At 40.3% G+C, this 12,549-nt stretch overlaps 3 protein-coding genes and 1 long non-coding RNA gene across 9 annotated transcripts; 2 read left to right on the forward strand and 2 right to left on the reverse strand.

Annotated features, from left to right (window-relative positions):
* On the forward strand, window positions 1-2,789 carry LOC126866271 (immunoglobulin-binding protein 1). Of its 4 annotated transcripts, none has more exons than XR_007689827.1 (6): window positions 1-229; window positions 445-783; window positions 883-1,280; window positions 1,364-1,605; window positions 1,973-2,146; window positions 2,606-2,789. XR_007689827.1 is itself a non-coding variant. In XM_050619643.1 (5 exons), the coding sequence occupies exons 1-4, from the start codon at window positions 2-4 to the stop codon at window positions 1,572-1,574; spliced, it is 1,176 nt and encodes a 391-aa protein (XP_050475600.1). In that variant the 5' UTR covers window position 1; the 3' UTR covers window positions 1,575-1,605; window positions 2,606-2,789. The 4 variants fall into 4 exon arrangements, 2 of the variants coding, with proteins under 2 accessions (XP_050475600.1, XP_050475599.1); XR_007689828.1 differs by having other exon boundaries at window positions 1,985-2,146; XM_050619643.1 differs by lacking the exon at window positions 1,973-2,146.
* LOC126866283 (uncharacterized) lies at window positions 2,790-5,528 on the reverse strand. The gene is made up of 2 exons (XR_007689829.1): window positions 5,395-5,528; window positions 2,790-5,178 (listed from the first exon to the last, which is right to left on the reverse strand). It is a non-coding gene; the product is annotated as an uncharacterized LOC126866283 (long non-coding RNA).
* On the forward strand, window positions 5,424-10,332 carry LOC126866261 (rho GTPase-activating protein conundrum). 3 transcript variants are annotated; one of them, XM_050619619.1, is made up of 12 exons: window positions 5,496-5,611; window positions 5,925-5,995; window positions 6,109-6,189; window positions 6,513-6,733; window positions 6,818-7,059; window positions 7,157-7,287; window positions 7,370-7,575; window positions 7,659-7,812; window positions 7,906-8,252; window positions 8,333-8,499; window positions 8,591-8,768; window positions 8,948-10,332. In XM_050619619.1, the coding sequence occupies exons 4-12, from the start codon at window positions 6,595-6,597 to the stop codon at window positions 9,322-9,324; spliced, it is 1,941 nt and encodes a 646-aa protein (XP_050475576.1). In that variant the 5' UTR covers window positions 5,496-5,611; window positions 5,925-5,995; window positions 6,109-6,189; window positions 6,513-6,594; the 3' UTR covers window positions 9,325-10,332. The 3 variants fall into 3 exon arrangements, with proteins under 3 accessions (XP_050475575.1, XP_050475576.1, XP_050475574.1); XM_050619618.1 differs by lacking the exon at window positions 6,109-6,189 and having other exon boundaries at window positions 5,424-5,528; XM_050619617.1 differs by lacking the exon at window positions 6,109-6,189.
* On the reverse strand, window positions 10,068-12,413 carry LOC126866823 (photoreceptor-specific nuclear receptor-like; the record flags this gene model as incomplete). The annotated part of the gene is made up of 5 exons (XM_050620779.1): window positions 10,068-10,830; window positions 10,980-11,309; window positions 11,441-11,800; window positions 12,058-12,153; window positions 12,248-12,413. Coding segments are annotated over 5 exons (1,185 nt in total), but the record flags the coding sequence as incomplete, so codon positions are not given.
* Between the last annotated feature and the right edge of the window lie 136 nt (window positions 12,414-12,549).

Consider the following 12,549-nt stretch of genomic DNA (forward strand, 5'->3'; position numbering starts at 1 on the left):
TATGCTTGTTTTGCGTTGTACGATCGTACAATCATACATAACCTTTTTAATCTTTGTTACGTATCAAACGACAGCTGTCAAAACGATAGTTATGTCGGAAGAAAATTTGTCGAGTTCAGAAAATGACGGGAGAGATGCTGCAACGCTATCAGAATTATTCGACAAAGCGTTTGAGCTATTTAATAATATCAATAAAACAGACGAACCTACCAACAGTTCCAAAGTTCAGGTACTAATTGTCAACAGTTATGTATAATTCTTTTTAGGATCTTCTCTTTGCTCCCCAAATTGCGTTTCTTCAAATTTTGGTCGGAAATACAGTTGTTCATAAAAATCCTGCGCTCGAATTAAATATCACAAATTTTTAAATGTGCACAAACAGTTTGTATTTTTCCTACATACATACATAATACATGTTTTTTATTTCTTTTTGCTATATGCCAGTCTGATATCAAACGTACCATGAATATGTTAGAACAAGCTACAAGACTAGTTTCTATAGTCGATATGTTTAGCCAAAATGAAAGTTTCGAAGAAGTGGCTACGGAAAACATCAAATACTTTTTACTGCCAGCGTTCCTCGGTACACTCGCTACAAAAATTTGTAACGCAGATGATCGACTGCACATCGTTAACGTAGCTGAAATTTATTTCGTGGATTTTTTGAAACGCGTTAAGACTTATGGTTTGACCAACATCGAAGTGCCCGATATTAATCCGGAGCGTGAGAAAGAAAGCGTATCCGAGAGAGTTCGAACGAATGCTGAATTAATTACCGAAATGGTAAGTCTATTCTAGGTTTACAGATCTCTGAAGATCATTACTGTTAAAATATTCTTCATAATGATACATCTACTACATGCATATGTATTATATTTGTAGGTAAATCGACGAAACACGAAACTACAGAGATTCAAGGAGCAAAAAGAGTTGGAATCGCGTTTGGAAATTTTAAAGAAAAGTCTGTCAGATCCAAACATAGATGATGAGGTTAAAAGAGAATATTTCGTAATGCTTATCAAATTATACGTAAATTTGACAATAGAAGAACTGAACTCGTTAGCAGCCGAAAAGCCAATTTTGGAACATATGAAAAACATGGGAAAATCTGGAACCATGTCCACCCAGATTTCGCAAAAACGTAAACCGCCTGCTCCAAAACTGCAACCAATTATTATCACTCGAGATGAAGTAGAGAAAAAGGTGTTTGGAGTTGGTTATCCTAGTTTACCTGTTCTTACCGTTCAAGAATTTTATGACCAACGAGTGAAAGAAGGAGAGTAAGTAGAAAGTTGTACAGTTGTACATCAATGCTTTTAACTAATTTAGATTTAACAAATATTTCAATGTATTTTTATCTTAGCTGGCCCGATCCTTCGCAACAGCATCAAACAAATTCAAAATGCTTGCAAGATTTAGTAAACAGACAAGGAATGAATAATGAAGAAGATGATATCAAAAAAGAAGAAATGATCGAAGCTGATGATCCAGAAACCTTGAGACAGTTACGTGCCATGGATGAATATAAAGATACACACAGAAGAGGATGGGGCAACCGTGCTAATAGGAGTTGAACATGAAAAAATTCCATTATATTATATATATGTATGTATATACATATATACATGTATATATATATTAAGAGTAGTCTAGTACATAAGGTTTATATGTTCTTCTTTGATCTTCTATGTGACATCATATTGGTACCATTTGCATTTAGAGATGATAAAGATGGTATACTGTTTAAAGTAATATTACGATCCGTTACGTAATAATAATTTAAAATAAAAGAATTATGCCTTTTTAGAAAAATCGCTATTTTATTTTGTTTTTCATTTTTCCATGTATCTTCGCTAGACATTGTTTTTTTTTTTTCTTAAACAAGAATCACACGCACCTCGTAGATGCGATTCACGTCAATTTGCGATTGTCATAAACTATTCGTATTCTTTAACTAGTTATAATTAAAAAGTCAATGTTACAGACAAGTAAGTTAATGGTTAATCGTGATTGGAAATTACCAAGAGGGAAAGTAAGGTTTGAATGTTTGAAGCATTGACTAAAGACAGGATAGACGTGATAATATATGAGCGTGACATTATACATATATACTGGCATGGATAAACACTCAAGTGACATGAAAATGGTAAGAGTGTTTCCTATAATACTTGGTAGATAAAACAATTTCCTATTGAGATTCTACTTTTGTAATTGTATTCTCAAAAATGTGAATTTGCATCAATATCTAGAGTCTAATCGTGATTATCTATTTCTACATTCACTAGTTTACATTATGATGAAATTCATATTCTAACATTTTTGCAAAAACAACTTGCTACAAAGTAAACTTTATAGAATATCTTGCAGTTATAGTAGAATATGCCAGGTTCTGTATAATTATCTTTTCCCAGTAGTTATCAAAATAGTTTTTTTTTGGAGATATCCCTTTCATTCACATATACATAATTACTTTTATAAAAATACTTCTGTGGTATTATATCTGTAGTATTACTCTTGTTAATATGCTATATATAAAAAATATATAAACTGTTTAAAACTTTAATTGAACATTAGGAATAAATTGCTTTTTCTATGTTCATTACAGAAAAGCTGTTTTGAGAGAAGAAACAACATTCAAGATACTACAAGCAGCCAGCAACAACAAACAAGCAATGATCTTCTTGGAAATCATTATATAATACAAATCAAAAATGAGATTGTTAATTGTAGAATAATTATACAAAGTGTATTTAAAAAGAGTTTCAATAAATCAGAATAGTTTAACAGCATTTTACAATCTTGTTATTTATATTTTTCACTATCCGAAATCCTAAACAAAACAAAAAATTAAATTGGGAAATAATTAGGATCACCCAAGACGATTCCGAAAAATTCCAGGAGTATGACGTTATTTCCGGGAATCGTAAAAATTGTGCCAACTTCTATGCTGTCATGTTCTCCTGATAAGAGATCTTCGAAAGCTTCGAAAATTGAAGTAAAATTTAAGCAAATTCCTAGAATGTCACGTCATTTTTCAGAATCGCCACAATTCCTAGATATGACGTCATTTTCCAGAATCGCTGAATTTGCTCCACCTCCTGTGACGTCCTGTTTTCCTGATAAAAAAACATCGAAAACCTTGGTTCGTGAATCGCCAGAATTCCTTAAATATGACGTCATTTCCAAAAATCGCCGGATTCGTGCCACTTCCTGTGACGTCATGTTTTCCTGATACAAAATCGCAAAAGCGGTCCTACAATTTGATCGAAAATATCAACTTTGACGAAAGCCTGGAATGTGACGTCATTTCCAATAACAGCGGGAATTTTAGAAAACGACCCATTCATCGTGAATTACGCGAACTTAATGGTGAACAAGGCTATTTTTCGAGATTCGAATTTTAGAGCTTTGTTTTACAGTTCCGCTACCTTATTTCTCGTTAAAGGATTAGGATTGGCCAGGCCAACTATACTACGATAGTTGGGCAGGCGATGAAATGATTAAACTGCTGATTAACTTTAATTAAACGTTTACTGAAATAATTCAGTAATGTACAGTGTACAAATTATATAAATTGTATAAACTCTATTACGAATATTAATATAACTTAATAATAATATAGCTTAACTCTGTGCGTCTCATGATATTCTTAACCATTAATAATTGATTCAATTCTACTTAAAAGTAATTAATACGCGAAAAAATACGATAGTCTAAATGTATATACATAATAATGTAAGTCTTGCTATACTTTTATAATGAAATTCTTATAAATTACGTTTACAAATCCGTTTACAACCCGTCTTAAAGCTATAAATGAGTATGTATAGACATTTGCATAAGTGGGACGGAAGAAAAATGAAAGGCGGATGGAGAGTTGCCTAGTATTAGGCGCGGTGGATGGCTTGGCGTTACCTAAGATTTATGTTGTATGCTAGATCGTCCAAGCAGAAATTCTGGAAGCCCAGATTCGTAACAATTGAAAACTTATTTCTGCTTAATTCGCATGCCACAAATTTTGTGTTTTAAAAGTTGCATTTGAAATTGTGTTTGGAAGAAAATTAAAAAAACATCAACAAACCATTGCTTAGAACAGCCATGTTTGACTCAACAGTTCTTGTCAATAAAATTCGCACGTTGCAAAACCTTCTCGTCTAGTATTGCTCGTATTGTTTATCTTTGCCGTATACTACCGCTGTCTTCGTGTAACAATAAATATATATCTGTCCTTATTGCACAGTATCGCTTCCTCTGCCTAATATGTTTATATATTCGTGTCCTTATCGCACAAGTTTGCGCTCTTTGTCTACGAACAAATCATGTGCTGACATCTGTTGAAGGAGGAAGGAACAGCGACTTGGGGAATGCGAGGATAGATGGCACCACATGGTGTGTCCGTAGACAAAGAATACAAGATTGTGCGACAAACCATGTGCTGCCATCTACCGAAGGTGGAAGGAACAGCGACTTGGGGCATGCGAGGATAGATGGCATTACGTGGTTTGTCCGTAGACAAAGAACACAAGATTATGCGGCAAGAACAGACTATATGAAGGGTCCTAGACAAAGAGGGTTGTAATGTGCAACAAGGACAGATGCGTTTCTTGTGTTCAAAGAGAGCAGTAGCATACGACATAGGCAAATATATGAATCAATTGTATCTTTTAAGCGCTCCTTTTGCGATCTTATCATCCTAATTAGCCCCCGAGCTTTCGTCCCATACTCCCTTTAACTGTAAACGGCGTGAACGAACCAAATAAATTTATTTTTTCTGAATATTATTAAAAAAAAATTACAGTACTCTTATATTTAATGTATTAGACTGTAAGACAAGTGAAGCTAATATTTCTTCTGTGTACTACAGTGCAGCGATTTGCCACTCTTTTTCGAATCGCCATTAAACGTCTGCTTTCGACTAACTCCGTATGGTGTCGCCAATATTGCACGACGTTCTATTTCTGATTCGACGATAATTCTGATTCACCCATCGCCTGTTACGAGAAGGCAATTCGCTCGCGAGTTTGGAAAGATTCTTCTTATGCTTAATTCTTCTAATAGATTGGCATCTACAGTTTCTAGATTTTTACGAAGTCATTTTGGATTTTACCAAGCTTAAATTGAATTTGAGATTTTAGTCTACTTCTATATTCCAAGTTCCTTTTAGTTCCAAATAACAAACTGAGTATGACTTCTGTAAGTAGTTATCATAAAAAAGAAAATATAGTGACTTTAATAAAATAAACAAACGAAATGTTCGACGACAAAAATAATAATATATATTGTATATAAGATTATAAACAAGTACATGGTAAAAAGATTAGGATTGTAAATATTTTAAGCTTGATGTCATGAAATAGAAGCAGATGAAAATGGAAGTGAAGCTAAACGAAGCACATCGAATATTAGGTCTATCTTGTACTTAGTCAATGGTTTAAAGTATCGGAAAACCAGATGGCGTGAACGGTTAGATGCATGGGTGGCGCAGGTGTTAGCACGAAAACAGCAATGGTGTGGGTGTGAATCAGTGTGTAAGTATACGAGTGGGAATCGTATGCGTCAGCAACAGGTTGTCAAGTTGTGAAAACACGTTTTCGCGTTTTCTATTTTCAACGTAAGTTAAATTCGGAAAAGCGGGAATTATGCAGAGGCGCGAAAATTTGTTGGTTAAAGTTTCGAGATAGACTCGTTAACGTCGAGTTCAGAGTGACGAGTCGAGTAGGATTTTATTAACGAGATGGTTGTGATTCAAAGGCATACACCGAATGTAATTGTTCTTGGAAGTAGCAAATAATCTCTTCATGCATGAACTACTTATTTAGTTGTAAAGAAATTTCTTAGCACGATCAAACGCTAATGAGTTGTTTCTTCCTTTGTATGCTTTCTTTCGAGGATTCATGCAACCACGTCAACCACTGTCGATTTAGGCTTTATTTATGGAATAAGATGATCGTGCAAGCAATGATAGGACATTCACGGATCACATCTACTCACAAATGTACGTATTTCGTTCATAAGTCTCTTGCTACGCGTGCTTTCGCGCAAAACTTTCCATCATAGAAAAAGGTTAGAGACAATAACATTTACATTTTTCGAAATCTTTGTCCATAGTTTCACTTTTCATGGAACATGCGTATGTTTACGCTTCCCTTATTCGGATCTCGACAGACAAATACGTATAATTTGCATAACGTAAGAATCTATTTGAATTTTTGTTTATTCGTATTTCGTGCCATTTTCTTTCAACATGGATTGTTTGAAAGTGTCAGCGATACTTCCTCCAGGCAATGTATATGTTAATTTGATTTGTGTCCTACTTTGAAAAGCAGATTATAAACTTCTTAAAAAAATGTCACGATCCGAACTGTTGTAAACGAAATTACGTATCGTATCGACGTATAAAGTTTTTGAACGTTCGTCTTTACGAATTTATCGACGATTATGGTTATTACGATTCGAAACATTGTAAATTATCGTACGATGGTCAAAGTCTAAACGTCTTCTTATTTTTTCAGACACCTGGCAGAACAATTTTTAAATAGCAGATTAATAAAAGTAGATATCCTTCGAAGCATACGTAACAAAACTTTAAAAACTATGGAGAGGTCACAGACAACCACGTATATAGGAGGTGACAACCACCTTTTAGAGTATTGGGAAGAATATCAAAGAATGATGGAGGAAACCAAGCTGTTGGACGATTACCTCGAAGAGGAATATCCACGTAACTACGATGGTATGTAGTTTTCTATTACTGTTCATCTTTATAATTGACGGTAACAATTATCAATTAACAAAGAATCTAAATTGGCTTTCAAAGACGGCGAAGAGGAAGCTGAATGGTTACGTACAGCTGGTTTAGGACAGTTGACGGAAGCATGGAAGGCTGGAAGAGAAGTACCGCCGGACGAATTGGGCGCAGCATTACGTCCGTTATCGCGAGCACAAGCTGAAGCAGTGAGACGTCGCGTTAAGTCGCTCAATCATACGGTGAAACAGCGTTTTAATCAACGACAACGTGTTCGTAAACCGGATATTAGAGATGTCTTTAAAGATATAGAGGTGCGAATTATAAAATGTATATTATATAGAAATTTATAAATTGTAAAAGGGAACAGCGATAGATCGATCATTTTTTGTTAACGGGGTTCGTCGTTAGGCATCTAGTACTGGAACGAGATCGCGTAGTGCCACACCCGATTCTTTAGATTCCGCAACAGGTGTAACGCCAGAGAATGCTTCGCCTCCGTCACTGGCAACGGTTACCATCGACGATGCCCATCATGCAAGGTAAGACTCGTTCGTTACGGGCTTTTGCATGCTCGTGACCACGTCGTACACACGACGTCTTAATCGTATTTTACTTTTTAAGTACTGTTACCGTGCCAAACTTTGTATCGGTTTTTCATCAATTACCAAACGATTGCAAATACAAAGAGACGGTACGTAGAACGCCGAGTGCGCCATCGTCGGCGGTAGACACGGCGATAACATCGGGATCGGTGTTTCCTTTCGGACATGTCTCTTCAAGTGGATGGGCCGGATATTCGTTACGAGGAGACGTTGCTAACGATTCAGGTATTTGACGTTGCAACGACACTTTTCCCGATTCTTTTTTACATAATCATAGAATCACAAGGGCACATTACGTTCATTTATAGAAGGAATTCAGCTGACAAGCTACCAGAGATTGGGAACGATACACGTGTCGAAGCCCAGTATACAAAGACGAAGCGGAAGCGATCCTAGCGAAGTGGCAAATGCGACGGACTTAGGCGACGCTATCGAGAACACTCCAACGGATACTACGTTGAGGTGTGTTTCCAGGTTTTTAGGTCGCAAAATTTTAATCGAAGTATCGTATCGCCTCGACTGATAACGTGATTTGGATTACGTATGAAATTTTAGAAGAAATTCGGGGAATCACGCAACGGTAACCCGAAGTCATAGCAGTCTGTATGGATTAACAAGACCAGTGGACGAACGTTTGATTACTCATCCGTTGAATCGAACATCCTCTCACGGTCACTTGAGTTTCGAAGAAATGTGTAGAACGAACGAAGTAAACTCGGAAATCTGGAAGTCGGAAGCTCTTGCTTTGGCCGACGATGTACAGAATCGGCTGGGAGTAGAAACGCTTACGCAGCGAGATTTGACCAGGTTACAAGCGTTACTGTGGCTTGAACTTACCGCGGTATTCGATAAATATAATCTACCATTGAAAAAGCGGAAACCGAATAAGCGTCGGACGAAAGGTTCGCATCGATGCTAGTAAACTCCTTAACCAAAAAGTAAGACTCGATGTTATAATTACTGAACACCGTTATATTCGTAGCTGGAAACTTGTTCGGGGTTTCGTTGTCGACTCTTTTACTTCGAGACAGTCAATTATCGTCCGAGGAGAGTAATATTCCACTGGTATTTCAAAAGGTTCTTAACGAATTAACAAGACGAGGCATAAAAGAGGAAGGTATTCTTCGCGTTGGGGGACACAAGCAAAAAGTACATTTTCAACAAATCGAAATTATCAACGAAGATCGATATGCTAAGTACATACGTATGGAATAAATGACACTATCGTTGTTTCGTTCAGGTCGAATCGATGTGCAGACAGTTGGAAATGGATTTTTATTGCAAGCCGAAAGAAATGGACAAGTTGTTTAAATGCATGTCGTGCCACGATTTGTCGGCAGTTTTGAAAAAGTTGTTGCGTGACCTGCCACAACCGCTACTTACCGTAGAGCTTATCGACGCTTTCTACCAAAGTCACGGTAAGTTACGAACGTGTTAAGCTTAAGATGTTTTCCACTTTCGGTCTACTAGCGCTCTCGTTTCATTCGATGCGCTAGATTTCGAAGAACGTCGTGCGCGCACTTCGACGCGTCAGTTTCTCTTTTTTGCCATATATTTTATTAAATAAAAGTTTTTCTTTTTACTCTGGTATGCGCAGGAGTGAAGGATCGCCAGGAGTTGTCGCACGCATTGAACTTGCTCGTACTATTGCTGCCAATAGAGAACCGGTGTACTCTGAAGGCGTTGGTTAAATTTTTCGAATCGATCGTGAAAAATCAAGCGTCGAATAAAATGTCGATCCACAACGTAGCGATGATAGTAGCACCGTCTTTGTTTCCACCGCGATACATTCATCCGCGTGATCGTACCGATTTGACCGCTCAGCTTAATATGGCTGCCATATGCTGTCAGGTAACGGAAGTTCTTCTCGTTAACGGGAACAAACTGTGGTATGTACCGAACGAACTTTTGAGTCAGTTACACAGACATTCCGAGGAAGAAAGATATCGAAAGTATAGAAAAAAGTTTTATTGATGTTTGTAAGATTAGAAGGAGGGGAAAAAAAGAGGATAAGATAACAAAAGAGAGGGGCTTGTCCGTTTCGCTTTAATAAGTTAATCGATGGATGAATGATTTCTGAGAGGTCGTTGCCGGCAGTTTGGTTGATCGCGTTAGGACTCTTAGAGCCGAGCGACACAACCCTTAGCCCATAATGCCATCGCAATGGCACGGAATTACATAGTTTGCTAGTCGGCGATTAACGTAATTTGAACGTATCGGTGTACGCGATGATAATTGGCAACCGATCGTTCGTTCGAGACGCGATTAGTTTTATCGATTTTCACGCTCTTCAAGGTGCAATAAGAAGAGATTCTATAGGATATCTTTGGATATGTTTGCGTGGATGAGAACAACGGTAACGTTCGTAAGGCGAAGATAAAGTTTCGTCTCCGATCGATCGATCGTACAGCATTTCGAGGTTGAACGTGCCTGCTGCCTGCTGTGTTGGAAAAGCCGCGTTATTCGCTCTGGTGTCAACGTCAAATGGAAATGCGAGTTAAAACGCGAGTTGGGACGAAGCTACGAATAATTAACGAATTTACAGATTTATATGTCGCGCAACAGCGTGACTTAAAAAAAAAAAAATATGCGTCGTACCGTGTGTGAGTATTGTAATTTATTACTAACGATAGCGTGCGTGCGCGTTCCTGTGTGCGTGTGAAGATTTTGCAATTTATAGCACAGCTATGTGGTAATATCTAGTTTATTTTCTAACCGCATCTTCTCCACATCTTTCCTTTTTACTTACAAACGCGTATCGATGATAATTTATCGTTACTCGTTTCGTAATATTGCTCGAAGCGAACCAACGAAACGCTCAACGAATCGTCGCAGATTTTCGCCGAACGTTGACGCGTACCGTTTCGCGAACTCTGCCTTTCTTCCATCCTCTTTGATGCGCCATATTACTGTAAGCGATTGTACGTATCACCGAACGTGAGATCGTTACATTTGCGTGAATAAAGTGCCAAAGAAAATAAATGCCGATCGCAATTCTTTCATCCAGTGTTGGCTCCTTGTTGCATCTCCGTGACGAATTTTCGCAGCAAGTAAGTGAAAACGTTTCGCGTGGTAAACGCTTTTTACGCAGTGGCTTGCGAAGGACGGGGGAAAAAGGGAAAAAGAAGGGGAAAGGAAAGGGAAGGAAAGAACGGAGGGAAATAAGGAGATTACGTTGCGGCGCGGTGACTAGATTTTTATGACAGGGAGGAAGATACACGAACACAGGGTGGAACGAACGATCGAGTCAGCGCACAGACGCGATCACTCTTTCGAGGTCGACGTCACCGATAATAGGTGCGAAAAGATCGTCGGCTAGTTCCCGGGGGCAGGATCCCGTCAAGATGGGTAGAACGAGCATAAGTTTGGCCATCCTGGCCGACGATTCGGTTCTACCAGCAAGATGTCGAACCAGAGCGTCCACTGCGGTGTCCGTTGCTCGCGACGTCAAACGTATGCCGTTCGCCGTCTCGGCGATCTCTGAATTTCCAAGGGGTGGGGGGAAAAAAAGAAAGAAGCTTTAGAAAAGGGGAGAAAACACTGTCGTGGCACGGAACGTTGGAAAAAATGGTGCTGGTAGTTGGCGAAGATCGTAGACGCGCGTATCGTGCGTAAAAATAATTGATTACCGGGTCGACAGAGGATCAAGGTTTCCAGAATCGAGAGCTCGACTCGATCGGGACGCAAATTAGAGATGGTGGCTCTTGCCGAGGATACAGCGTGATGGCGATGGTGTTGGGCGTTGTCGCCGTGTCTGTCAGCGGAGAGGGTCGTTTTCGGAAAATTAGTCAAGTCGACCGGCCAGATCGCAGCTCGCAGAACGAACGCCGCAGCCCATCCTCTTCGAAGAATCTTATTCTGCTCGTCGAAAGCGAGCATCGAAAAGTCTGGATGCTGGCGAGCGGCTCGCACGGTCGCGAAGAATATCCGTGCCGCGACTTCGTATCGTATCGTGTCTCCTGGAAGCAATTGCGCCTCGTTAGCATCGCGCGTCCCCCTCGTACGATACTATCGCCTCGCCGGTTTTTCTCTTTCGTTTTGTTTCTACCGTTTCTACCATGCGACCGTTCTACTCTGCGATTTCGTTTACCAGCGACAAGAATCGTAGGCACTCGTGGAGAATAGAGGATCCGTCTCATCGACGAGAAAGAGAGTCCGTTATCATCGACGTTAACGTCGGTCGCGTGATATCGCATCGTTGGATTTGCAGCGACGGCCGCCTCCTTTGCGATTAGAATCGGTGCTACGATTCCTGGGTCCAAAGAAGATGAAAGAGATACCAACGGCGGTGGCGGTGGCGGTGGCGGTGGCGGCGGTGGCGGCGGTGGCGGCGGCGGTGGCGGCGGTGGCGACGGCGGTGGCGGCGGTGGCGACGACGACGCACGAGAGAAATGACGCGCGACGGATGCGATCTTGTTTCGTACGCGCGGTCCTCTCTCTTCCTGAACGGCTGGACAAAAGACAAAAACGACGAGCTATCGTCTGGCGTTCTCTTTGTCCGAGGATCGACTGTTTATAGAATATTATCGGAGAGCGCAATACAGTCGCGGTAAAAATAATGATCGCGTCGCGTCCACGCGTCGAGAAGAGGCTCGCGACACGCGCTTTGTTTGCATCTCGTTTCGCCGGCCCCGTACGTCGTACGTCGTACGTCGTAGCGGCCGGCGTACTTGCGTTCGCGATCGAAGTCGATTCGATTATGCTTACCTGCCGTGTTCATGCCAACGGTAAAGCACTTGTTCAGGCGGCAATACGGACACCAATTGCGTCTCGCTTTGTCGACGAAGCACGCTCCGGTTCCGGCTGAAAAAATAAGGGGCGGAATCGCGAGACGATCTGGTCTCCGTGATCAGCTGGAATTACGATACGGTAGGAAAAGAGGAGAAATCTCGCGAACCTATGCAGGTGAACAGAGCGCCGCGACGCACCGACCGCTTGAAGAAACACGAACAACCGTCGCAACAGTAAACCCCGTAATGTTTCCCGTAAGATCGGTCGCCACAAACCTTGCAAGCAACCGGCGTCGGCAGCGTTCTTCCTGCGATCCGCGACAAGCAATCGAATTAGTCGATGTTCTCGATCGGGCGAATCGTACGTCGAGCACTTACCCATCTTTCTCCGGCGGAGAATCGCAGACAGCGCGGAATATTTGGAAGCGAGGAGAGAAGCAAAGACGCGAGAACAAGACAAGAGAGACGA

Source organism: Bombus huntii, chromosome 6 (genome assembly GCF_024542735.1).
Source record: "Bombus huntii isolate Logan2020A chromosome 6, iyBomHunt1.1, whole genome shotgun sequence".
Lineage (NCBI taxonomy): Eukaryota > Metazoa > Arthropoda > Insecta > Hymenoptera > Apidae > Bombus > Bombus huntii.

Excerpts from the sequence above, each read along its gene's own strand:
- LOC126866271 (XM_050619643.1), top strand. The coding sequence starts at position 2 with ATGCTTGTTTTGCGTTGTACGATCGTACAATCATACATAACCTTTTTA. Across the intron at positions 230-444 it reads CCAACAGTTCCAAAGTTCAG|TCTGATATCAAACGTACCAT; the intron begins GTACTAATTGTC and ends GCTATATGCCAG. Across the intron at positions 784-882 it reads CTGAATTAATTACCGAAATG|GTAAATCGACGAAACACGAA; the intron begins GTAAGTCTATTC and ends TTATATTTGTAG.
- LOC126866261 (XM_050619618.1), top strand. The coding sequence starts at position 6,595 with ATGGAGAGGTCACAGACAACCACGTATATAGGAGGTGACAACCACCTT. Across the intron at positions 7,060-7,156 it reads ATGTCTTTAAAGATATAGAG|GCATCTAGTACTGGAACGAG; the intron begins GTGCGAATTATA and ends GTTCGTCGTTAG. Across the intron at positions 8,253-8,332 it reads GAATAAGCGTCGGACGAAAG|CTGGAAACTTGTTCGGGGTT; the intron begins GTTCGCATCGAT and ends TTATATTCGTAG.